General features: G+C 38.3%; 3 protein-coding genes across 3 annotated transcripts; 1 reads left to right on the plus strand and 2 right to left on the minus strand.

Annotated features, from left to right (window-relative positions):
• Positions 1-492: 492 nt before the first annotated feature.
• LOC140749542 (lipase member H-A-like) lies at positions 493-5,866 on the plus strand. The gene is made up of 7 exons (XM_073082624.1): positions 493-566; positions 1,472-1,529; positions 2,380-2,635; positions 2,950-3,104; positions 3,925-4,133; positions 4,574-4,736; positions 5,644-5,866. The coding sequence occupies exons 1-7, from the start codon at positions 533-535 to the stop codon at positions 5,720-5,722; spliced, it is 954 nt and encodes a 317-aa protein (XP_072938725.1). The 5' UTR covers positions 493-532; the 3' UTR covers positions 5,723-5,866.
• Positions 5,867-6,049: 183 nt separating this feature from the next.
• On the minus strand, positions 6,050-12,624 carry LOC140749541 (pancreatic lipase-related protein 2-like). Its single transcript, XM_073082623.1, has 7 exons — positions 11,477-12,624; positions 11,333-11,378; positions 10,688-10,955; positions 9,825-9,973; positions 8,355-8,578; positions 7,348-7,504; positions 6,050-6,358 (listed from the first exon to the last, which is right to left on the minus strand). Exons 1-7 carry the CDS (start codon positions 11,523-11,525, stop codon positions 6,259-6,261), a joined length of 993 nt encoding a protein of 330 aa, XP_072938724.1. The 5' UTR covers positions 11,526-12,624; the 3' UTR covers positions 6,050-6,258.
• A 763-nt stretch (positions 12,625-13,387) lies between these two features.
• On the minus strand, positions 13,388-24,090 carry LOC140749540 (phospholipase A1-like). Its single transcript, XM_073082622.1, has 7 exons — positions 23,754-24,090; positions 23,606-23,651; positions 17,863-18,130; positions 16,607-16,755; positions 16,038-16,261; positions 15,252-15,408; positions 13,388-14,649 (listed from the first exon to the last, which is right to left on the minus strand). Exons 1-7 carry the CDS (start codon positions 23,800-23,802, stop codon positions 14,502-14,504), a joined length of 1,041 nt encoding a protein of 346 aa, XP_072938723.1. The 5' UTR covers positions 23,803-24,090; the 3' UTR covers positions 13,388-14,501.
• Positions 24,091-25,679: the final 1,589 nt, after the last annotated feature.

Below are 25,679 nucleotides of genomic sequence, written 5' to 3' on the forward strand. Positions count from 1 at the left end.
ATTTCGCCCCGATTAGTGTTTTAGACAAGATGGCCGACTGCATCATTTTATACTCTCATTTTATTGAAAATATAATGAATCTTAAAGTTTTTATTAAAACTGGGCTATTTTTGAGAATGCTTTCAACATATTGTTTTTAAGTAAATCATTTATTCTTCGATTTTTTAATACTGTCATAATGCCCATTGTTAGCGCACACAGTATATATCAAATATCGGTAGTATACAGAACTCGCCAATAGATGGCGTTACTTGCTACATTTATATGGACACGGTGTATATTTTGTACGACAAAATATTGTAAGACAGAATAAAATAAACACCAAAAAATAAAAAATAATGAACTTTTGGTGGTACGGAAGCCTTCATGTACGAGTTCGACTCGTGCTTGGCCAATTATTTATTTTTATCGAATACCGACATCCATACACTAAAATACATCATCCTGTAGTATAGGTTAAGGCTATTAATATAGGAGCTTCATATAGTGAGGTTCAGTTGTTGCGTGTATTTACTTGAATAAGTCATCAACAATGTCTTGGTTTTGGTGTTCATTTATAACTCTGGGTAAGTAAAAATAAAAAAGTAAAATAGTTTTATACGTTTAAAGCAATACAACACAATATATCTATAGGTAAAGCAACAGTGTAAAACGTGAGATTGAGCGGCATGTGTTGCTAGTAACACGACGCCTCTATTTTAATTAGCCAGACAAAAGCATATAGTTCATTAAATTTTTACAATTTTTGGTCCTTTTATTTTATTTTTAACCGACTTAAAAAAGGAGGAGGTATATCAGTGCGTTTGTAAGCTTTTTCAGTAAGTATTTTATATAAACGTTAGTATGTCATCACTAATAAGGGTGAAAAAAAGGTGTCACACAATCAAGTGTCTGTGCCATAAATCGTTGTCCAAGGACCCACTTTAGAGGTATAAAATTAAGGTTCACTATTCCTAAACAAATACCGTGGCACTCAAGAAGGGTGGGCTGTTAATTGTGCCGGCAAGTGTAGTTCTAAAGTTGGCGCTCAATATATTTCGTTGGATAACGGCGTAAACAGCGTGTTCAATATGAGCGCTTCGTTCAGCGTTCAGAACGTTCAGTAATATGTACTAAACCAACATTTATTTCAATTATTTTTTAATTTGTAGTGACAAAAATCGGTTGTATTTTTGGTTAAATTTTTTTTTGCAAGTCAAATGGGAGTTAGGGTAAGGCTAAAACCAGTTAGTGGGGTTGCCCTTTTGCCAAATTTTGTCCCCCGGCGGCCATCTTGAAAAAAAAGGGGTTAAAATTGTTTTCACGGTCTATCTCTTAAACTATTCGTCGTAAAGAAAAAAATCTGAGAACAATTGTCATCGCAAATTGAAATTTCTACAACTTTTTGTTTTTGGTAACATTTGATGTTGATGACTACGATCTGTATGGATAAAAACATTTTTTTTTTTATTTATTCTAATTTTGAATGCAGGTATAATTCATATGGCGTATGCTGGAACTAATTTACGATTTTACTTGACCGATGAGCCGTAAGTATTTAACAATTTACCTAAAATTTTACTTGGTGTTATTGAAGGACGTTTCATACTTTGAGTCCAGCGTCCCCAACGCCACCTATAATTACAATAACTTATAACAGCATAGTTAAACGCCTGAGTGTTCTGGTTTAACGGGTGAAGTAAGGGAGACATAATTTTCCTAGGCGTTCCAACTTAGTCCTCATGGGTAGCATCTGTTGGCCGACCTCAGATAGAAATATCTAATAGTATGTGGAGTTGATTACAGATGTCCATTGGCGGCAGTAGCCACTTATCATCAGGTGGACTGCATGCTCGCCTGCTACTCCTCTATCTATACATATAAATAAAATTGGAGTGTCTGTTTTTAATATTGAAATAACCGCTTTTTATTACATGCATATTAATAAACATACAGTAGGTACATACACCAAAATAACATTTTTTACAATTTTCGTCCATCTGTCTGTCTGTTTGTTCTGGCTAATCTCTGAAATGGCTGGATCGATTTTAACCGGTTATTGGCAGGTAGCTGATGTAATAAGAAGTAACTTGGGCTACTTATATTGTAGAACTAGCTGTGCCCCTATTACTTAACGCGGGTGAAACTGCCGGGCACAGCTAGTTCGGTATAAAAAACACATCCAGATCTTTGTCCTCAGAGGTCGAGTGTAACGCATCTGTGGCTGACTTCAGATTCCATTCACTCAGTTTGTAATAATATTCAATATGAATTAGATTATACACCTATGATCTACAACCGCTAATAGGTGACACGTAACAAGCTGTGGGACAGTAATGTATTGGCGACATAAACTTATTTATTTGCCATTGAAAATAAATATTTTTCTCTGTGTTACAGGTCTTTACAGAACTATGTCGCCACACCAATAGACAAGCCTTTAGCCTTTTTGTCGCTTATAAAGGACGATAAAAGGCCTATAACTTTCTGTGCTTATGGATTAGACGGTAAAAATGACGGCCCCATGACAACAGAGGTGGTCAGCACATACATGACATTAAACAATACTTACGTAATTCTTGTTGATTGGGAAAAGTTAGCTGCAACTTTGCTGACTGACCTTGAATACATAGTAATAAGAGAAAATGCTAAAAAGGTAAGAATTTTCATATTTAATTAAATAAGTAAAGAAAACTTTTTTACCTTACGATTAGATTAGTAGATTGTAGTACGTACGTATTTTTTTTTAAACCATAACGAAGATGCAGACGATCTACCTGTACCCTTATTATGAGTTTTTATTATTAGTTCTGATACAGTCCGCTGGGGGCGCTGATTGGAAATGTATGGGCAAATACGTAAACAAATACAAAAACAGTTATTTGTGTAAATACGTAAAAACTCATACTAAGGGTACTGATGGTAAGAATTCTTAGATTTCCTTGCATCTAATCAGATTTCTTTTGGCAGGTCGGTGTGGCATTGGCTAAGGCTATATATACACTGGTACAAAATGGTGTACAACTTTTATTTCGTCTGGTTGCGCACTCCCTCGGCGCGATTGTCATGGCGTATGCGGGAAGAACGTTTGAAAAGTTGACCAACTATACATTGAAGATACCACGGTAATTTAATAATACTTTTCCGAGGCGTTTCAGCTTAGTCCTCAGGGGTAGCGGCGCATCTGTGGCCGACCTCAGGTTGGAATATTTAATCCTATTTGGGGTTTACAGATGTCCATGAGTGGCAGTAGCCACTTACCATCAGGTGGACTGCATGCTCGTCTGCTACCCCTATATTATAAAAAAATATATCTTTTTACAACACAGTGGAGAAGGATGTTTTTCGAGTGATGTGATGTGAGCCCAAACAGCTTGACGAATTTTGACGTAACAAGGTTGAATTCCTCTAAATGGGAGTGACATAGGCTATATGTTTTTAAATTTTAACATATGTGAATAACATATATAGGGAGAAAGGCGAATTTTTATTATGGTCGTCGTGCACACATTCCTCGTGGCTCCGTGGCGAGGTCATGCTGCAGCACAGGTCGACCACTAATAACGCAAGTTATCTTGTAAATAAAATATATAAAACACTAGTGGTGCCCGCGGCTTCGCCCGCATTTTAAAGAAATAATATGACAATTGGTCTTACCAACTCCCAAACCCTCGTGGGTTCTTGGACAACAACTTTGCTAAAGATCATCACTTGATCAAATGCATAGTTTCCGATTCTATAACTACTTACTTACGAATTAAAAATTAATTAAAAAAACCTTTTCCACGGACTAAATTGTGAATCTAAACCATTCTCAAGTCCCCTTGAACACACACAACAAATTTCATCAAAATCAGTCCAGTCGTTTGGGAGGAGTTCAGTGACATACACACGCACATAAGAAATACATATATAAAGATATGAGGAATGGTAATATTATTACAGCATAATACATTTGGATCCCGCTGGACCTCTGAACAACAATGATGAAGGTCCAAAACGCACTGATGCCGTCTTTGTGGTCGCCTTTCACACCAATCCAGGTGGATTGGGATCGAGTGAATCTGTTGGCCATGTTGACTTCTGGGCAAACTGTGATAACAATAAGACGCAACCTGGATGCCCCACCAATCCTTTACAGTTGCCCAATGAAAGTAAGAAATAATTTGGACTTTATTTTTTTAATCTATCTATTGTATTACAAGTTATTACAATTTAAAAACATTTAATGACGTGTATCGGATAGGGGAATTATAGTTTACCGGTGCTTGATAGATGACGTTACATTCAGATTTTTTTTATAATATAGAAGTAGCAGACGAGCATGCGGTCCATCTGATTTTAAGTAGCTACCGCCCGTGAACATCTGTAATCAATCCGAGATAAGATTCCTATCTGAGCTCAGCCAAATTTTGCGACGCTATCCCTGAGAACTAAATTGGAATGTCTTGGATAATTATGTTTCACTTAGCAAAACAGCACAAAGCAGCACTTAACACTGTTGTTATAGGCAGAAATAGGTGTGGAGTTAAACCAAGGAGTGTTCTGCCAAGTTCAAACGCGAACAAAGTCGTGCAGCTCGTACATGTTTCAGAGAGCTGGTCGTGCAGCCATGGCCGCTCGTGGATGGAGTTTTGTGAAGCTCTGCTATCATCGTTCTCGTACCCCGCTGCCTGTGTCTCGACTTGCTCAGATTGGATATCACAAAGCAATCCCGATCCGCAGATCAACTATTTGGGAGACAATGTTGATCCTAAGTACGTAAACAGTCGTTTACAATTTATTAGAATTAAAAAGCTATGTGTAATTGATAACCCTGATGAGCTTCACTAAGATGGGGTTGGACTCATCTCCAACTGTGCTGTTCTATTGGGGCGTTTTTAAAAAGAGTAGGGTGTAAATCTGGATTTGAAGTTATTAGCTGCAGATGCCGAAATCAAACCACTACAATATCATCAACCCATTACTGTCCCACAGCTGGCCACGGATCGCTGGGATCAGAAAGCACGAGTTGGTAGTCACAAACAAAGCCTTTTTTTTAAAAGCCCTCAGGAGCTTTCCTCGTGATATTTACCTTGACCCTGTAGGTTGACAGTTAATTTTCAATACCTGCGTAAGTATAACTTAGAAAGTCAAAAGTGCCCGACGTGTCTGGGATCCGAACCTCGAACTCCCTGATTGAGAGGTCAATAATTATAATTCAAAATCACATTTGTAGGTTATTTTTAAACCCATAGATAAGTATAGGTATCTCACCGCCTTATAAATGAAAGAAGTCATTAAATGTTATGCCACCAATGCCATTTAATGGCTGACATTTCTGTCATGCTGTCATGGTGTAATTTACGCGGAACAATGCCGACATGCGCAGTTAAGTGGTGCAAAAACACGAAATCGAAGAAAAAGTGCGGAGAAATATTGTTTCATTCGTAAATGATCTAAAAACTATTTTTTTTTTTTAATTTTCAATCAAGAAAATAGATGACAGTTACAATTTCAATTGTCAATTGGTTACATTTTCTTGTTTGGAGTGAGTAATCTTTACTAATCTATGTTCAAACCATGTATAGGTATTATATTGCACCATGACGTGATTTTCAGGAAAGTTAGCAAAATATTGTTTTTGTGCAATTTTTAAGATTTAATTGTTTATTTTTGTTTCAGTATTCCAGGAAATTGTTTTTTCTCTACAAAATCTTCAGCTCCCTTTTCTAAGGGTCTAGAGGGTCTCAAACCTAATTAATTTCTGTAACATAATCCACAATATGTACTACAATATATTAAAGGAAATATTAGATGTTATATGAAGAATAAAAATAAAAAAAAAATATATTTGCTTATTATGTTTCACTAAGTTAATAATTGTATTATGACAGTTATTCACATTTAAAACAACTTTGAATTAGGTAAATAGGTATTCAATACATAATAAATTTTGAAATTAAATTTGTCTTTTTTGCAATCCTTTATATTTTTCTGGCAAAGTCTCCGCTTTCTTCTGAAACTTTGAGAATTGTTATATATATTTCAGTTCCATTATTTAACACGTTAATTGCAGTACCTATGCTGTCTCTATATTACTTGGTGCTTAAAATATTAAGTAGATAATTGACAAATTACAAAAGATACTTTTTACTTTTTAAAATATAGTCTTTATTTTTTTATTGTATTTTGATGTATACATCCAAATTTAATGTGTAGTTTGTGTAAGAGGAACGAATCATCCATTCCCTGAAACGTCAATCTTTAAAATATTAGCAAGACTGATCTAAAACTGACTTAAATATAGTTTGTTGGCGTTCCTTGTGACATATGGCCGTCCCATCCCAAGCCGTATGGGGGTCTTGAGCCTGTACGGAGAAAGTAATTCCCACGAGCACTGAAACAAAAATATATATTGACAAAAAATCAACGGGTTGCACTCCGGGAGTGCCGGCAGAAGTAAACACTAAATCTAAATATATGTATATAATTCAAAGGTGACTGACTGACATAGTGATCTATCAACGCACAGCCCAAACCACTGGACGGATCGGGCTGAAATTTGACATGCAGGTAGATGTTATGACGTAGGCATCCGCTAAGATAGGATTTTGATCGACCCCCAAGGGGATAAAATAGGCGATGAAAATATTACTTCGTAACGCGAGCGAAGCCGCGGGCAAAAGCTCGTTAAATATAAAATGTTTTTTATTGAAACAGCAAGCACAGGCATATACATATGTATATTCCGTCCGTCTTATGAATTTTTGATCAGATCACGTGTCCTGACACGAGTTTAACATTTATTACCATCACAAAAAGTACACAACGCTGCAAAAGAAGTTTTCATTTAAAAAACAATGACCTGGGGATTTTTAAAGATACAAATAAAGTATTAATTGCATAACAAACTAAACATAAACATAAACGTAAACCAAATGTTTGACATAAACCAATGCGATTGTATGCCCAGGAAAACTGTTGAAATTTTTTTCGTGAAATGGGACTTCTTTAGAACCCCTTTAGAACCCTCTTTAGAACCGACACCACAAAGGGTTCTACCACCGCCACACCTATTTCTGCCTCATAACAGCAGTTCTAAGCGCTGCTGTATTCTGATTTGAAGAGTGGTAAGGGAGACATACTTTTTCGAGGCGTTCCAGTTTAGTCCTCAGGGATAGCGGCGCATATGTGGCCGACCTCACGTATTGATATCAATCCTATCTGGGGTTGATTACGGATGTTCACGATCGGCAGTAGCCACTTATATTATAAAAAAGGCAGCCGCATATATTGCCATTTATTTATTTCAATCAGTTGAGGCCTCGCGGGATTAACGGTTAAAACATTTTAAAAATAACAACGGTTTAAAATTAAGTTACCAACCTCGGGGGAGTCATGTCTCCTAGATATATTAGGTTTTCTGTATTATAATCGCCCCGGAGCCAGGTTTCGTAGGCTCCAGCATAGGAAGCTTCGAAAGCATGGGGCTGCTCCACCGCCTCTACCCAATACCGCCAAGACCTATCATGGCTGCAAAAAGCTGAAAACAAGAAACATTAAGAGTATTTTATATATGCATATATCCAAATATATTATGCGGAACGCAGACCTCACTCGACTGCCTGTCGATATAGTGTACCTATGTATGCGACAAAATTCGTTACGAGAAAATCCGTAGAAGAACGAAAGTTTTGACATAGCTTTCAATATAAGCAAGCTGAAGTGGCAATGGGCTAGCCACATAGTTCGTAGAACAGATAACCTATGGGGTAGGAAGGTCCTCTAATGGGGAGCACGTCTCGACAAAAGGATTGCAGCCCCCCGACCAGGTGGACTGATTCCCTGCAGCAGACGGCGGGTAACTGCTGTATTCAGACGGCTCAAGACCGGTCGAAGTGGTGCAGATTAGAGGAGGCCTATGTCCAGCAGTGGACTCTTAAAGGCTGATGGATGGAAGGATGGATATATGTATGTAAGAACTGTATGTAGGTAATTATAGATAAGAATTGTAAGGGACTAGCCTGTAATCTTCGTCCCAGCAAATGAATAAATAAAACCACCAATTTTGCCTTCCAAATAGATTTACAGGTTCGAATCGTGTCAAAGGTGACGCGCACAGCACTGTCACAGAGCTGAAGAAGTAGGCACTAGTCTTCTTTGAGCATCCAGTCTACCTGACTGAACCGCCCATACACATCTGTAGTCAACTCCAGATATAATTGTCAGTCAAAGTCCTATCAGACGTCTGCTATAAATGCGTTACTCCAAAGGACTGAGTAGGAATACTCCTGTCTTTTTTGCTTGACTAGTGGCTTTGACTAGTGGTGATCAGTAAACCATAAGAGCCATATAAACTCTCTACAATTATTTTAATTACTATAACCCCATACCTTCGGGACTAAACTCCACCAAGTTCCCAGTAGGACATCCAGGTTGCACACTACAGTTCCTAAAGTTTATCCAGATGTCCACGGAACCTACAGCCTTGCTGACGCCGTAGCGGCCAGGGTCGGTGTGGATGACGTCCACGAAAGCGGCGCACCTGTAGTCCAGTCCAGTGTAAAGGCCCAAGGCTAGTTCAAATAGGGGTCGCGCTGGATCTAAACCTGTAATCCTGAAATATTTAGAGATATTCAAATTTAGAAGTGATAAAAAAAATCTCGCAGGATGGAGACGATTGAAAAATCTATGTTGATGTTGAGATTTCAATGAGATTTTTTTGAGAGTATTTTTTCGATAAAATGTCTTAAAACTTATTATTTTATTTCCGCTCGTAATGATCAATCTTGATTAATTTTTTTTTTGTTTACCTTAATATTGTCGAGTTTGAGTTTGTCGAAATTTTTTGATTTTGTCTTGAAAACTTTGGATGACAAATATTGGTTTTGATGTATTGACTTTTTATTTGTTTAACCTAACGATTAAGCAGACGTGCTACCCGATGGAAAGTAGTCAACGACGCCTGTGGACATTTGCAACACCAGAGGAGTTGCCAATGCATCGCAGGATTTGTAGAGCCCCATGTCATAGCGCTCCAGGAATACCTCAGAAGGAAGCTCTTTTCCGCCACGAGTCCAGTGGGTACAAATGGAACTTCCTCCGGTGAGTGTTGCGATGGAGGAACGGAGACGTAGGCGCCAGGTCAAATAGTTCCTCGGAACACTGATCAAAATGTAAAGCCGGTAGAACACACAGAGGGACTTACGGGCGTTCAAAAAAAACGCTTATGAAATTCGTAGTAGGAGCAGTTTCAACAGGTTTCCACCTTCCTCCAGTTTTCCTATTGCTGCGATAACACACTGAGTCTTCTAAGCATCTTGCCCCTGGGACTCTACCCTAGTGAAGATAAAACTCGCCAAACTACCTAGTGTGTTTTTTTTTTTTTTTTTTGTAATATAAGAGTAGCAGACGAGCATGCAGTCCACCTGATGGTAAGTGGCTACTGCCGCCCATGGACATCTGTAATCAACCCCAGGTAGGATTAGATATTCCTACCTGAGGTCGGCCACAGATGCGCCGCTACCCCTGAGGACTAAGCTGGAACGCCTCGGAAAAGTCTGGCTCCCTTACCACACCCTTCAAACCGGAACACAGCAGCGCTTAACACTGCTGTTATTAGGTAGAAATAGGTGTGGCGGTGGTGCCGCCGGAGTCGAACCACAAAGGGTTCTACCACTTTGTACGACGGTATGCGGCCACACATACCGCCGCCCTTCCCGGGGTCGCTTACTAGGCGGTTGGAGCTTGCACTCTTCCCACCCGCGACCCCAGAAGCCCCCTTTTAGTCGCCTCTTACGACAGGCAGAGAATACCGTAGCCCTATTCTAGTCCCGGAACTACAGGGATGTTAATCATCTTACCTAGGCACCACATGTCCTAAAAACCGTGCCGTGCGTCCAGCGTTCCCCATGAGATGAGCTCCGAGACCATATCCTATCAAATGCACTCCATCCATTTTCATACCGGCATTTTCCATCTTCACCAGAGCATGGCCAAGCATGTCACCAACCTTAAAGTATATTTTTATAATAAGAAACTAACAAACGAGCATGCTCTCCACTTCATGGTAAGCTACTGTCACCCATAGATATTCTTAATCAACTCCTGATAAGATTAAATTCCTATTTGAGGTTGGCAATAGATGAGTTGCTACCTGTGGACTCAGTTAGAAAGCCTCCAATAAGTCTCCCTAGTAAGGGTACCACACCCTTCCAACCAGTATTCATAATATTCGTAGTGGTAATTATTAGGCAGAAATAGGTTGGCGGTGGTGCCGCTGGAGTCGAAGACGGCACTACTGAGATCCAATCTTTCAATTCAGTGCTTTGGTTGGAAAGGTGTCAAAACCCTTCATGGTTCGATTTCGGAGTAATCCCTTCGGCAGCACTATCAAACTACAATACGAACTTTTCGTAGCAGTAAAGCGCTGCTATGAAAGGCACATTTTTTATTGTTAGTCTCAAGGTAGTTCCAGATAGTAGGAATTCATTTTATGGCCGACCTTAGGTTAAACTTATCCAATTTGGAGTTGATTATGTCCCCAGAGGTAATAGGAGCCACATACTTAATTATTTAAGTAATGTTAATCGCAGATTCGTAAATTGAATAGATCATTATGACATATCTCACGGTAAACTAAATTATTACCCTATTTAAAAACAATGTGTTTGGTGCTATCGCAACCATATAACAAATCTTCCACAACCGTTTAAAACACACTTACAATTTTAGTATGAGGTACAGCAGACATAGCATAGGTTACACTGAAGCCAAGTAAATAAACTCCTGCTTCTACTTCCCAGTCCACGAGAATTACATTTTTCTGCTTCGTGGCCAAATAGGAAGTCAATATAGCGGTGGTATCTGGCCCATTCTTCTTCCCGGCGTAGTCGAAGGCGTAAAACATAGTCGGTAAAGATATATTGAAGCAAGGCGAGCCGATAATTGACCCTGGGTCGTGTAATGACGCCTGATGAAAGTCATCCAATGACCTGGAAACATGACACAATTGAAAAGAGTTCTTCAGTGCGGTTTTTTTAGTAATTGGTGAATGGTGGAAATTGTAACGTGTTAAAAAGCGTTATGTGCGCTCCGTTCAATTTTGCCTCTGCAAGTACCGATCACATTTAAATAAATATTTTTGAATTTAATAGGTCATTTATTGAATCACGTTTATCTGATTATTAATTATTATCTAAAAACAACAAATCCCTAAGGGCTAAGTTCAAATGTTTCATCTTATTTCTTAATAGTTAAACACTAGTAGAAACAACCTTTCGATATAAATTCGAAACAAGAGCGGTAGTGCCGCCTAAAATGTAATTTTACAAATGTACTTTTAAAATGTAATTTTCAAAATGTAACTCACTGTCCATAGCATCTCAGCCAAGCAGTCCTTCCGTATTGTGAAAATCCTGTAATTTAATGTCATTTTAGTTACATTTCAGGAAAATTACTGGAACGTAATAATTTTAGTACATTAACACAGTTTTAGTTAAACAAAATTACTCACCTATTAAAATAAGCGAAGTTATCCAAAATCGAACGTGTAAATTGAACATTTTTATTTATATTAAGATGCCTTCAAAACTCTGTTCTTATTCTGATTCGATAATAGAAGATTAACGACAATCTTAATTTAATTCAAATATTATTTTTTATTTTACACAATTATGCTTTTACGGATAGGTAATATTTCAAAATGCGTTGTGCACTCTTCCAGAATAGCCGTCACAATAATTTTGCAATGCTCTTTCCGTGAATATTTAAGTAAACCAGAATCCCGATAATGCAGCACTCGTACAATCTCAGGAGATTCGCATTGTTTCGGGTCACACAGATAACCCTCGCACGACAATAAATCCAAATATTAAAATAACAGGAAAATACACCTCTGTAAAGGAACATTTTGTATAAACCCCAACGATAAGACCTCAAGAGGGAATTTTGATACTCAATCTCTAATTATAGACCACGGCCAAAAGTTCGACCTAAATAGAGTATCTGCTTGCATCTATGAGCGCTATAATACCAACTTAATCTACTTTATTCCGTTCAAAAATTCATAAGGATCCAAGGGTCTCCAAATAGATTCAGAACTCAAAACTCAGAAACGCCACACTAGATGAGGGACGAAGGCTCCTTTTGCATATACCCAGGGCCCTCTTAAATGATATTGGGGCCCCTGGACACACATGAACCATAATAACTCGACCACATTATAGTTTCTTATGAACAAAATGGTTAATAACAAGCAAAATGAAATACAATTCTAGTGACTGATTTCCGTTTAGAAATGTTTACCGTAATCCTAATAGACACGTGTCATGTAAACGAATTTATTAGCCTTTAACAAGACCCCTTGGGGTAAGGGGCCCTGGATGTTGATGTCGTTTAAGCGGCGTATTTTTAACAGACTACCCAAAGAAGAAAAGTTATACATTCGATACGTATATAGGTCAAGCTATTTCTACCTGTATAGCTCAAGTTATTGTTATCGTATTTATTTTTAAACTATTCTTTTGAATTAGTTAGTACGAGTGTAAAGTGCAAAGTTTATCTACTTTACTCGTATTTAAATACCCAAAGTGATAAAAGATAAAGGTAGCCAAATCATACGATATTTTTAAAAATTCTAGTTTATACGTTTTTCTTATGTATAAAGTATATTATTATGAAAGACCACTAGTACTTTATCTACAAAAGGGTACAAACATCTTTATTAGAAGTAAGTAGTAGGATGGTGGGAAGTAGGATAGGGTACAAAAAAACAGGTAAAAAAAATTCCCGCTATATTATTGCTATACACTTACTAAAATACTCGAAACTTATTAAGTAATATACTTAATACATTGATACATTCTTTGGTATTTATTGGCTTGACTCGGATTAAAGATTTGAGTAGCATACAACCTTGCAGTCCACCTGATGGTAATTAGGCACTGCCGTCCATTGACATCTGTGACCAAATCTGACCGAACAGGTCCTATCTGAATCGCAGATTCCACCAACTCTTCAGGATTAGGATGGTGACGTCAAATGTAAGTTGCCATCTACACCTTCCATCAAAACTAAGAGCTACGCCATGTTAGAAATGTGTGTGACGGTGGTACCCCCGAAGCCCCTGCTAATCGGTGTACCCCAAGAGGTATCTTTTTTTTTATTAGTTGATAGGCATGCGCTTGGCCTCGATCTCGCCTGATGGTAAGCTTCGATGAGGCCTAAGATGTGCCACGCTTGCCTAGAAGTAGCCTATTCACTCTTGACTTGAAGACTCCTAGATTATATTTGTCGGGAAACACAGAAGCCGGCAGGGCATTCCACTCCTTGGCGGTTCGTATCTACAGCACTTTGAGAAACCCTGTTCTTAAACATCAGAGAGAGCTAGAATGTAGATTACAATAAAAGTACTTGAAGTCTTGAACATTATCTACTTTTTACTATATTTGCTATCTACTTCTAACAATTTAAATCGATATACGAACTATTCTATATTATAGACCTACATTTCTATACCTTAATTCGCAAATCAGCCAACTCCACTTTTTGTCAAAATGTTTTTTTATTTATTTTGATAAATGGCGGTCAACGAAATCAAAACATAGATGTATAACCAATGTCATAGAATTGAAAAGTGGAGTTGGCTGATTTGCGAATTAAGGTATCGATTTATATATTGACGAATTGTGTGACAAACGGTTTCGCAGCGGGTTCCAGGTTCGATCCCCGGTCAGACAGACATCTAAATAATGAATTTAGATTTATATTCTGGACTTATGTTTTAGTACCTTTTTTATTTTTTTATAATATCAGAGTAGCAGACGAGCATGCAGTCCACCTGATGATAAGTGGCTACGCCCATGGACATCTGTAATCAACCCCAGATAGATATTCCCACCTGAGGTCGGCCACAGATACGCCGCTACCCCTGAGGAATAAGCTGGAACGCCTCGGAAATGTATGTCTCCCTTCAAAACGGAACACAGCAGCTCTCAGCATTGCTGTTATTAGGCAGAAATAGGTGAGGCGGTGGTGCCGCCGGAGTCGAACCACAAAGGGTTCTACCACCTTTGAAACCTATATTTGTCTTACATGGCACCTACGATATAAGAGGCTCCTGATATGGGGCAATAAATCTAAAATTCTCATATAATATTTATTTATACCTATCTGTCGATATGAATGTAAACTCAAGTTACTTAATCTAAACTTATCGCTGGGGTTTGGTCTAAATACTTTGTCTCTCAGATATAGCTATTCTATCATGTTGCTCTAGTGTGGAGGAAGGGTATTTATTTATTTAAATATTTATAGAATCGCCAACAAGTATTTTAAGTATATTTGGCTAACTAATTACCTATTCATTTAAAGATTCGTCTGACCTAGCTGTTACCACTGGTATATTGCGTTAAGTTTCAGGTTCGATGTCTGACAGACTTGTTGAGTCTGGTTGTTCAAGTACCCAAGACACAGGTTCTATTACTATATTATATAAATGACAGCATTTGCTTTATACTTATGAAATTTAAATCCCAAAATCAGCTAAATAATTGTAAAAAATTCGTAAAAAGTGAATTATCTGAATGACGCCGTGCTCTTATTCGGTTGTCATCTGGCTTGAGGCCTTCTAGTCCCATGCCGTACGGAGGCCTCGGATTTGTACTGAGAAAGAAATTTCCATGGGCTCTGAAAAAAATGAAAATTTTAGAAGACTAGAGTGTAGACGAAGTAGATTTTTTTACAATATATGGGTAGTAAACATTCATGGCCTCGTGTAGGTGGCTACTGCCGCTCATTGACGTCTGTAATCAGTTCCATATAAGATTAGAGTGTTACTTCATGTGTGCTACCCCTGAGGACTGAGTTGGAACGCCTCTGATAAGTATGCCTCTTGGCGCACCCTCCCAACCAGTAAATAGCAGCGCTTAACACTGCTGTTACTAATCAGAAATAGACGTGGTGGTAGTGCCTCCGGAATCGAACTTCGAAGGGTTTAATATCAATTACCACAATTTTACATAAACTCGTAGACTTTATCTACTTCCCAGGAAAAAAAAATATCATAAAAAGTGCCCAACTTGCCGAAAAAGTTTTCATTTAAAAGTTATGTCAAAAAGGAAAAATTGGGACCCCAACAAATTGATACAGGGCCCGTTAGGAAGATGAGAATTTTAGTCTGAGTCCGGCAGAGAGGATACTCCGCTGCCCTCGCGGTTGAGAGAAGCCCAGGGTTTCCTCAAGAACAAACATAGGGCACGTGTGAGGCTCGCTACGTCACTTGTACAAACCTCATATTAGTCAAATCTCCTAAATATATAGTGTTTTGTGAGACACCATTGCTCTGCACCCAGCTTTCGTAGTCATTGGCATAGCAAGCTTGGAAGGCTGTAGTGGATCTCACTGATTCCACCAAGTACCGCCAGGATCTGTCATGGCTGCAAAGATCTGGAAATAAGAAAATTAAACGAATGCCTTATTAAATAGAAGAAGACCAGTTATAGCATGAAGTCCACCTGGATGGTAAGTAGCTTCTGCCACCCAAGGATAATAATTGTAATTAACTCTAGATAGAAAAGTCCTATTTGGGATAGGATAACTTCATTGCTACGAGGAACTTGCTATCCCTTAAGGCTACCTGTGACTGTCTCATGTACTTTTTTTCTAATAACACATCTCAAATTAGATAATGTCGTTAACCAGATGTATACTTTGTCTTTGTCTTTGCAAGTCTTTGCACGTCTAACTGTCAAATTATTATTCTAATAACCATAACCACCATACTATTGCGAAGGTGGTAGATCCTTTGTGTTTAGACTCCGGCAGCACCAAGGCTCACCTTTTTTTGACTAACAGCAGTGTTAAGCGCTGTTATGTTCTGGTTTGAAGGGTGTGGTAAAAGAGACATACTTTTCCGAAGCGTTCCAGCTTTGTCCTCAGGGATAGCGGCGCATCTGTGACCGATTCCAGGTAGCAATATCGAATGCTATCTGGGGTTGATTACAGATGTTCATGGGCGGTAGTAGCCACTTACCATCAGGTGGCATGCCCATAATAAAAATAAAACATAAGCTTACCTTCAGGAGTAAACATCTCGAATTTTCCATTTGGGCATCCAGGCTGCATACCATTATTCTTGAAGTTAGGCCAGAAGTCCACGGAGCCAGTGGCCTTGCTAACGCCGTAGTGGCCAGGGTTGCTATGGATGATGTCCACGAACTTGGCGCACGTGCGGTCCAGGCCACTGTAGAATGAGAAGGTCCCTTCGAAGAGGGCTCGCGCTGGATCAAGACCAGTAATTCTGAGAACACGGACATTGAAAATTTTAAGTGTTAAAATCATTGATTATACAACTTATACAATAACAATACTTGCTCATATAAAAAGTAGCTCTCTACACTTATGTGCCATGTGTCGTATTCGTATGTGCCATGGACACACACAAAGACGAATACACAAACAATCATACCTAGAACAGATATCTATATTCATCTTTCAGATGTCAGTCTGGCAGGGGATCGAACCCGGAATACTTTGCGCGTTAGTCCGTCCACTTTGCTATTTCTACACTTTCGACGCTTTGCTATTTCTGCACTTTGGTCATAATTTGCGTTAGTCTACAATTTCATATTGGACAATATCCTACCTGGACACCACGTGACCTAGCGACCGGGCCTTGCGACCAGCGTACGCCATGAGATGGGCTCCGAGGGAATGCCCCATTAGGTGTACTTCGCTCATATTCATGCCGCCATGGGACAACTGCGCTAGAGCATGCCCAAGCTGCTCACCAATCTGAAAGAATAATTATGGTTAAATCGTGTCTTTGAATGGTAGAAGCCTAGGAGGTGGTCTTTAAGATGGTACTTCGACTTCGGAAGCACTACTGCCACGCCCGATTCTGCCAAAGAACAGCCGTATTCAGACTACAGATTACAGATAACCGCTATGCACTTGATGGTAAGTAACTACTACTTACCATCAAGTGCATAGCACTATCGTTAGCTTCTTCTATATTATAAACGAGCTTTTACACGCGGCTTCGCTCGCGTTACAAAGTAATATTTTTATCCCCTATTTTATCCCCTTGGGGGTAGAATTGATCAAAATCCTTTCTTAGCGGATACCTACGTCATAACATCTACCTACATGCCAAATTTCAGCCCGATCCGTCCAGTGGTTTGGGCTGTGCGTTGATAGATCACTATGTCAGTTAGTCCTATCTACCTTTCTTACCTGTCCTGTCCTACCTTTGAGTTATATATATTTAGATAAGTTAGCCAGAGATTGCGTAGCATTTTAAAAATATGCGGCATCAGTACAAACGTATCACGTACCTACCAACAATTGAAATGCATGCAGCGACAGTGACAATGGCAATAAGATATAAATAGAATAAGATCAACGAATCGTTACTTTTACATTATAAAGCAGAAAAATATTAGAAAAACCGGTAAAATCCATCATGTCGTTTGGGCGTGCCAAAGAATGAGATATGCATTTATGCTCATACATATATGCGCATATATACATTTTTTTTTTTTTTTTATAATATAAGAGTAGCAGACGAGCATGCAGCCCACCTGATGTTAAGTGGCTACTGCCGCCCATGGACATCTGTAAATAACCCCAGATAGGATAAGATATTCTTACCTGAGGTCGGCCACAGATGCGCCGCTGCCCCTGAGGACTAAGCTGGAATGCCTCGGAAAGGTCTGTCTCCCTTACCACACCCTTCAAACCGGAACACAGCAGCGCCTAACACAGCTGTTATTTGGTAGAAATAGGTGTGGCGGTGGTGCCGCCGGAGTCGAACCACAAAGGGTTCTACCACCTTCAAAACAAACATGCTCAAAAATATTACCCTCCCGCAATCAGGTAATATCAGAGATGTAAACCCACCTTCATAGCGTTAGGCACAGCAGAAAAAGCATAGCCTAATTTGATTCCAAGAAGTCCGCTCATTGCTTCTTCCTCCCAATCCAGAAGAATAACGTTCCTCTTCTTCGTGGCCAAGAAGGTGGTCAATACAGCAGTGGTCGCCGGTCCATTCTTCTTCCCTCTGTACCCGAAGCTGTAAATCAATGTTCGCAGAAATGGGTCGTAACAAGGAGACTTGATTATTGACATCGGGTTTTCCACTGATGCTTGGTGGTAGTCATCCATTGACCTGGAAATATGTGGGAAATCATAAATTGTAATGTAACTTGGCTTATGTGTGGGGCTCAGCGATATGCGTGTAGGATGTCGTATCGGTGGTATTTTATTTAACAATATTAGCTATACGGACGACATGGTGCTGTTGGGGCTGACTGTTGGAGCAATCAGAGAACTGCTTTCGGCTTGTGAGGTCTATGCCGCATCACACAGTCTCGTATACAATGTAAAAGAGCGAGTACACGGTGTTTAAGGCCGGTAAATGTCCTTCCCTGCGATTACCCTAAATGGTGTTAATCTCAAACGGGTTTATCAATTTAAATATCGAGGAAATCTCCTTACAGACACCCTTAGAGATGATGTAGATATCGAGAGGGAACGCAGAGCGCTTGCGGTTCGAGGTAATATGCTTATTATTAAGGTGTTAAAGCCTGAAAGGTGACACAATGATGACGTCATTATTTGCAACTTTATGTAAATAGTAATGACTATTAAAATTGTTTAAATTAGACCACTATTTGCTTCAGGGTTTCCCCACGAAAGAAACTGACGCGATGCGAATTGGACTAGATGGTTTTTGGACCTGGGACCGCGCCTATACCTATTATGGTAGATAGATATAGAATCGCAACATAATAAACATTCCTTTCCAATCATTCTAACAAGTACCTAATAGAATTCCTTAATTAATAGCATTCATAAAATAAATATTATCATTTTTAGATACCGGTTTATTAGTAGTAAATAATAGCATAGACTTAGAATTCTTTAGTGCAATAAGTAAATTATTTATTGTATATTACACAAAATAATCTATAAAAAATATTATTGTTGTATGTACTTCTATTTTTGTTTTTACCAAATTAACCCCAGAGGCTCTACCACCATAACTATTTCGGCCTGAAAATAGCAGTTTCAAGCGCTGCTATGTTTTGGTTTAAAGGTTATGATAAAGGAGAGACATTTATACCCTTGGTATAAATGTATGCAAGCATTCAACTTAGTAAAAAAGCAAAGCAAAGCCTAGTGGTTGATACTCGGCCTCTCGATCGAGGGGTCCGAAGTTCAAGTCCCAGGCACGCACCTCTGTTTTTTCAACAGTTATGTGCGTATTAGAAATTAGAAACTAATTATCACTTGCTTTAACGGTGACGGAAAACATCGTGAGGAAACCAGCATACCTGAGAGAATTAAAAAAAACAGGTCTCAAAGGTATGCGAAGTCTACCAATACGCTCTTGGCGAGCGCGGTGGACTAACACCTAATCCTTCTCATTCCGAGAGGAGACCCGAACCCAGCAGTGGTACAGCAATGACATGATACGTTCAACTTAGTCAAGGGTACCAATGCATATATGGCCAACCACGGATAACGGTACGGTTGGGTTGATCATAGAGGTCCATAGACAGTTGTGGACTGCACACTTATTTCCTGATACTACATGTATAGGTACTTATATGTATATTAACATTTTTATTACTATCGTCATAATATTGGTTTAATGTAAGTTGTTAAAACATTTAACAGTTAATTCTAATTTAACCCTCGCTGGCGTAACAGTTCCAGTTACTGTAACTTCCTGTAACTTGCTTTTCAGATTCTTTTAATAACGACTTGAGGTAAACTAAACTTTACTCATAGGAGTTACGGCCTACACGTGATTGTGAATGAAGACGTTTACAAGTAATATCGATGATACCGGTCTTTCTTCACCCATCCATGACGACCGTCTACTGGTTTGTGCCTACAGTATGGTAAATATTATGGAATATCGTAGAATAGTAGTAATACTCTACAATTCTATCATGAAAGTGTCCTGCGTTTCTGAGCACCTGTGGTCGGCTTTAGGTAGAAGCTGTGGTCGACTTTAGGTAGGTTTAGTGATCGTTTGTTTCTCCAAACTTCGTAATATAATACCTATTTCTTATTAATTGTATGTGGTACAACCCACTTTGATTCGACTCCGACAGTACCATCGCCACACCCATTTCTGCCTAATAACAACAGTGTCATGCGCTGCTGTGTTCAGCTTTAAAGGACGTGGCATAAGGGAGATATACTTTTTCGACGCATTCCAGCTTAATCGTCAGGGGTAGCGGCGCATTTGTGGCCGAATTCAGGTAGGAATCTAATCCAATATAAGGTTGTTTATGGGTGTCCATGAGCAGCAGTACCCACTTACTATCAGGTGAACTGCTTGCTTGGCTGCTACCCCTTATTATAAAAAAAATAACTCAGCGTTGGCCTTAGCCCGAGGTCAGAGTGGATCGAGGTTATTTTTCAGTGTCGTTAGGGTGCCTAAACAAGGGTACCACAAGAGCAGAATCTTCTATGAAATTTGACGTTCTATTGCCCTTGTGGTAGACCGCGACCGAGGGTCACATGTTATTAATTCACATAACACTTAAACGGAAACGAATTGTAGAAATTGTACTCCAAAAACATTCATTACAAATTACGTTCATGTCCGAGCAACATTGATATTTATGAGTTGAAAGGGAATTTTTAATTGTTTATTTGGGCCATGTATCAATTGAATGTTTTCATACCAATTCAAGAGTGAGGTCATCGGCCTAAACTCGTGGTGGGACTAAATAATGAGTAAAGAAAAGAGTACTCTGAACTCTAGTACTAAAACAATAGAGTCGTTAGCACCATAGACTTGCTTAAAGTTTATAACAAAAACTTTTACTATAGAGATAAAACGTAACAATTTTGCGTTATTTAGTAGTGTAGTTATTTTTCATTAACGTATTTGTATCACAGTCACCACAGTTTTTACTCCATGTTGACAGATACAGAAGTTAACAAAAACGAGGTTATTTAGGACCCCATGTTAAGCGTAATTAAAATGGTGCATCCCGTTAAAGGCTTAACCGTAGATTTGTCAGCTGGTTAAGCTTTTGTTAACGTTAAAGTATCGTGTTACAACTCACCCTAAAAAGCATGTTTGAAATTCAATTCAAGTCAAAATCAAAATAATTATTATGGTTGGTACATGTAATATTCATGTTTCATTATATTAAATCCGTGGGGACTCTGTCTTTCGTCAAGGTTAGATTGTCACCCAAAGCGGTGATGACTGATGACACAATGTTGTTCATGTAGGTCTACAATATAAAGTTAAAAAAAGAAATATTAATTACGGTACGTCGTTACCTACATAATAATATAATTACAAAAGGTGAGAATATTAAAAGTACGCTTAAAATTATCCTCACTTATTTTCTTAAGAAAATTTACCGAGCGTCCAGAAAAAAAATGAAGTACCCTTTGTGATACGACTTCAGATATACCACCGCTACACCAATTTCTGCCAAAACAGCAGTGTTAAACGCTAGCTACTGTGTTCCGCATTGAAAAGTGCGGTAAAAGGAGACATATCCGGGGCGTTTGTGTATTTAAATCTTCGATCACTAGATTAGTGATCGAAGACTTAAATACACAAAATTTGAATGGATTTGAATATTTAGTTGAGAGGTAAAAGACGTCACATCAATCAAGAGAAAACGAAAAAATATAAATCAGCTAATTTGTAAACAAAGAACCGGTTGCCCCGTGTTAAGCTGGTAGGGTCAGCAAAGAAAGCGGTCAAACAAAGTTATTACATAAGCGGTTACGATCCTGAGTTGTATAATAGTATGGCAATCGTATTGTCGCCCTAATAGTCTAGTTAGGAGACCTTGGACAAACCGATTTCGTTTACTACGATGTTTACGTAGTACGATGTTTTTAGGGTAAAAGAGATGAATGAAATTATAGTTATAAGAAATAAGGATGAAAGAATTCTGTCCGCTGTGTGGCATCAACTTATTCGAACCCTAAGAATAAAAGTTTGCAGAATTACACCTGTTATTATATATCTTTCCAATTTTTGCCTAACGAAGTTCAAAATTTGACATATTCTAGTAGAAGGAAATTGCCCTATCTTTCGTACGCAAAACAATATATGTAACTTTATCAGGCAAAACATTAGATAGATTGATTTTTAATAACCGGGGTTAAAATTCTAAAATCTTTTAAGCTTACAGATATTTCGTTTCGTGCGAATTCTATATAAATGAAAAATGTATGATTACGCTCGAATTTTGGTCCACTTGATGATCAATATTTCTACTTTGTAGTAGCGAATTGCTATTCCCATCACGTGTCGCTTGAACAGGATAAAATATTACGTAATTAAGACAAGGTCGAGAACTTCAATGACCGTTCACAAGTACCTAATCATAATCAGCCCATGAATGACTTCTTTCCTAAGAAGTAGTATAAGATACAAAGGAAGGGGTCAAGTAAATCATAAGTAATGGAGACTTAGGTACATGAGCTACTCCACTTAATTCTCAGGTAGCACCTGTAGCTGACCTCAGACGGGACACCGATACTATTTGGAGTTGTTTGTGACCACCATGCACGTGTAGTGTGTTAATGGCACGTAAAAATCTTTGAACATCACGTCTTTGTTTATCACGCCGAAATGTCACTATTTACTCTATATCCATTAGCAGTGAGCGACCTTTCTTTGCTGACCTCGACGACGCCATTGCTGTTGTACCTCCCCTTTACGCTCATGATAACCACAAAGAAGATTGTATGCTCGTTTTTACGAATACATTTTCATGAACGCTTATCGTCAGGATAAGCGTTCAAATTAATAAACAAAATGTTTTGTGTCAGGAAGCAATGAAATACCGACATACATTAATCTACTTCTATTGTTTCTGCTACAGTTCTTAAAGTGACATATTCTATGCAGTAGCTCTTTCAAGTTATATTCTTAATTAGTTTTGATGGTCCAAAGAAGATCAGATTACTATTGTTGTTATCACTACAACAATTACACCATTATTACCTTTCTTTCATCTCTTAGGTCGCTTGAGGAATGAATTTTAAAAATTCTTGTACCTCATCTATGTTAGGAACCATTGAAAAAATATTGTAATTGATTTATTAAGTACGTTTTGTATTCCTAAAATTTCGCCCAATTATTTTATTTTCACCTTATACTCCGATTTCTATATATACTTCAGCTAATTTGCGATAAATTCTTTCATTGATGCGATTCAATAATTCTATGATTGTAACAGACGGTTCTTTTAATCTTTTTGTTTACTTCTTTCTTAGCCTTCGTTTTTATGCACATAGACTTGGATATAACTTTTTATGACTACGGTTACAGATAATTTAGCGATAAGGTTACAGCCATATCTTTGTATGTTAATATTTTACTGTCACTCTAGAGCCAGCTACATCTGACTGTCCCAACATAGGACAGGGCATAAAATAAAATATCAAAAGCAGATGCATTGTTAAGTAGCCTTCAAAATAAATAAAAACCAAGATCAGACCCATTCTTAAGTATGTAGTTTTAAAAAATAAATTGAAACGCCTTAAATTTCTTAGAAATAATTATCATGGTGGAACCGCCAGGTTCGAACTAGAAAGACTTCTACCGAGGTGGTATTTATGCTTTTATTCAAAATTAACTCACCGCCCATAACATCGTAGCCAAGCAGTCCTTGCGTATTGTGAAAATCCTGTAATTTAATGCATTGTTATAATGTAATTTAATCTTATACATTAGGATTAATATAATAAATATATTTAATAATTTAAATATATTTTGGTAACTAACTGACCTATTAAAATAAGCGAACTTAACCAAAATCTAACGTGTAAACTGAACATCTTTCATTAATACTTGTATTAACTAGTTTTTTTTAAAACACTGTACGTAATTCCGATTAAAAAATAAAAAATAACACTCTTTAGTTTAACCTATTTGTTTGATCAACACATTTGATACATTTTCTATTCCCGACAATATTTTTATTCGTTTATATTTAAAAAAAACCAACAACGGTTTTACGTATTCGATATTTAAACGTAGCTCGCGTATCGCACGCATTAACGCTGCGTGTATTTCACTCCGCGACGTGCACTGGAGGTATGGCCGTCACAACTCACAATGATTTCCAAATTAACCGTACGTGTATTATTATGTAGTCCTGACGATATACTTTTTGGATTCCTTGAAACATAACCTTGGTGTCGCTATCTTCAATTGTCATTATACCCTCATTTGCCTGCATTAAGATTGTCGTTAGGGTACATATTATCGAATTGATTGATACTCACTAATGTCTCATGGGATCACTCAATAATGGAACCAACTAAAATAAACTTTAATAAAAAATAAGTATTTTAATGTCATTTTTAGTGAGGGAAAATGTCAATGTGAAGATATTATATTATATAATAAAATAACTAATTATGTCACAGTAGTACAGGATGCTTTTATGGCGTAGTACTTAGGAAGGGACCTGTGCCTAGCAGTGGATCATAAAAAGAGATGCAGACCTTCTAAACAACATGTACTACATTCGTAATCCATCATTAATTTTATTTTATTTATTTACAAATTTGTGTACACAAAAGCATAACAAAGAAATAGAGCATTAAAAAGAAATGTAGTACAAAGGACTACTTATTCCAACCTGGAATTTCTTCCAGCAGCCCCTATGGTCAGAAATTTTATATGATAGACAAATAAAGTGTGCACAAAATAGATAGGTAAGATAGATATCATATACATATACAGAATATATCATATACATATACATAATTTTCTGTTTTAATTGTCATGTTCACACGTAAATTACATGAATACCGACATCTGCCAGGGTTGAGATCGAACTCTGGACTCTACAGGTCAGGCGAGTATGATGAAATCTGCGCGGCACGGATCCTTTTTTTGTATATCAGGGGGAACCTTCAAAAGGTACCCTATGCCGTGGAGCGACACAGAGTTATGTGGGATTCTTACCGCACAAAAACCCCCCCGGTGGCCGGCCTCGGCGCTGGGTAGAGGACTCCGGGATCTCCAAAGGAACGCAACCGGAGTCCTCTTAGCGCATTACCCCGTCGGGCTCCGCCCAGGTGAGCTTGGCACTCGCCACACCGTCTGATGTGCACGACGGTATGCGACACATACAGCCGTCCTTCCCGGGGTCGTTGGCCGGTCGGTTCGAGCTCCCACTCTTGCCACCCGCAACCCCGAAAGACCCTTTTAGTCGCCTCTTACGACAGGCAGAGACATTAGTGACCGTAGCCCTATTCTGGTCCCGGGACTACAGGGACAGTGCGGCACGGCTTATGATGTTTTCTTATCAAATCGTGCGACAATAAATTGCCGCGAAATTAATTTAATTTTTATGGAACCCTTCGATAAAAATAAGGTACATCTTGATACATTACGCACAAAGGAATTGTCGTGCCTGCAATAATAAGATATGGAAAATAGCATCCTGTATTGAATGTTAATGTAAAACGCGATAATATGTGTAATTGTTTTTTTTGCAGTTTATTGTTTTTATGTTAATTATGTGGCTGCTTACAGTTCTATTGTTATGTGATTAGGTTTGATTGTCCAGTGAAGCTCGGCCTTTCATCTCAAAGGCCAAGGTTCATATCCTAAACACGATATTTGAGTTTTGGTAGCTATCTTTATAACTAAAAGTTCAAGATCTACAGAATAGCAGAATATATATTGTCTATGGCCATAG

Source organism: Epargyreus clarus, unplaced genomic scaffold (assembly GCF_041222505.1).
Source record: "Epargyreus clarus isolate Ecla_fem2 unplaced genomic scaffold, WU_Ecla_fem_2.2 ptg000018l, whole genome shotgun sequence".
Classification (NCBI taxonomy): domain Eukaryota; kingdom Metazoa; phylum Arthropoda; class Insecta; order Lepidoptera; family Hesperiidae; genus Epargyreus; species Epargyreus clarus.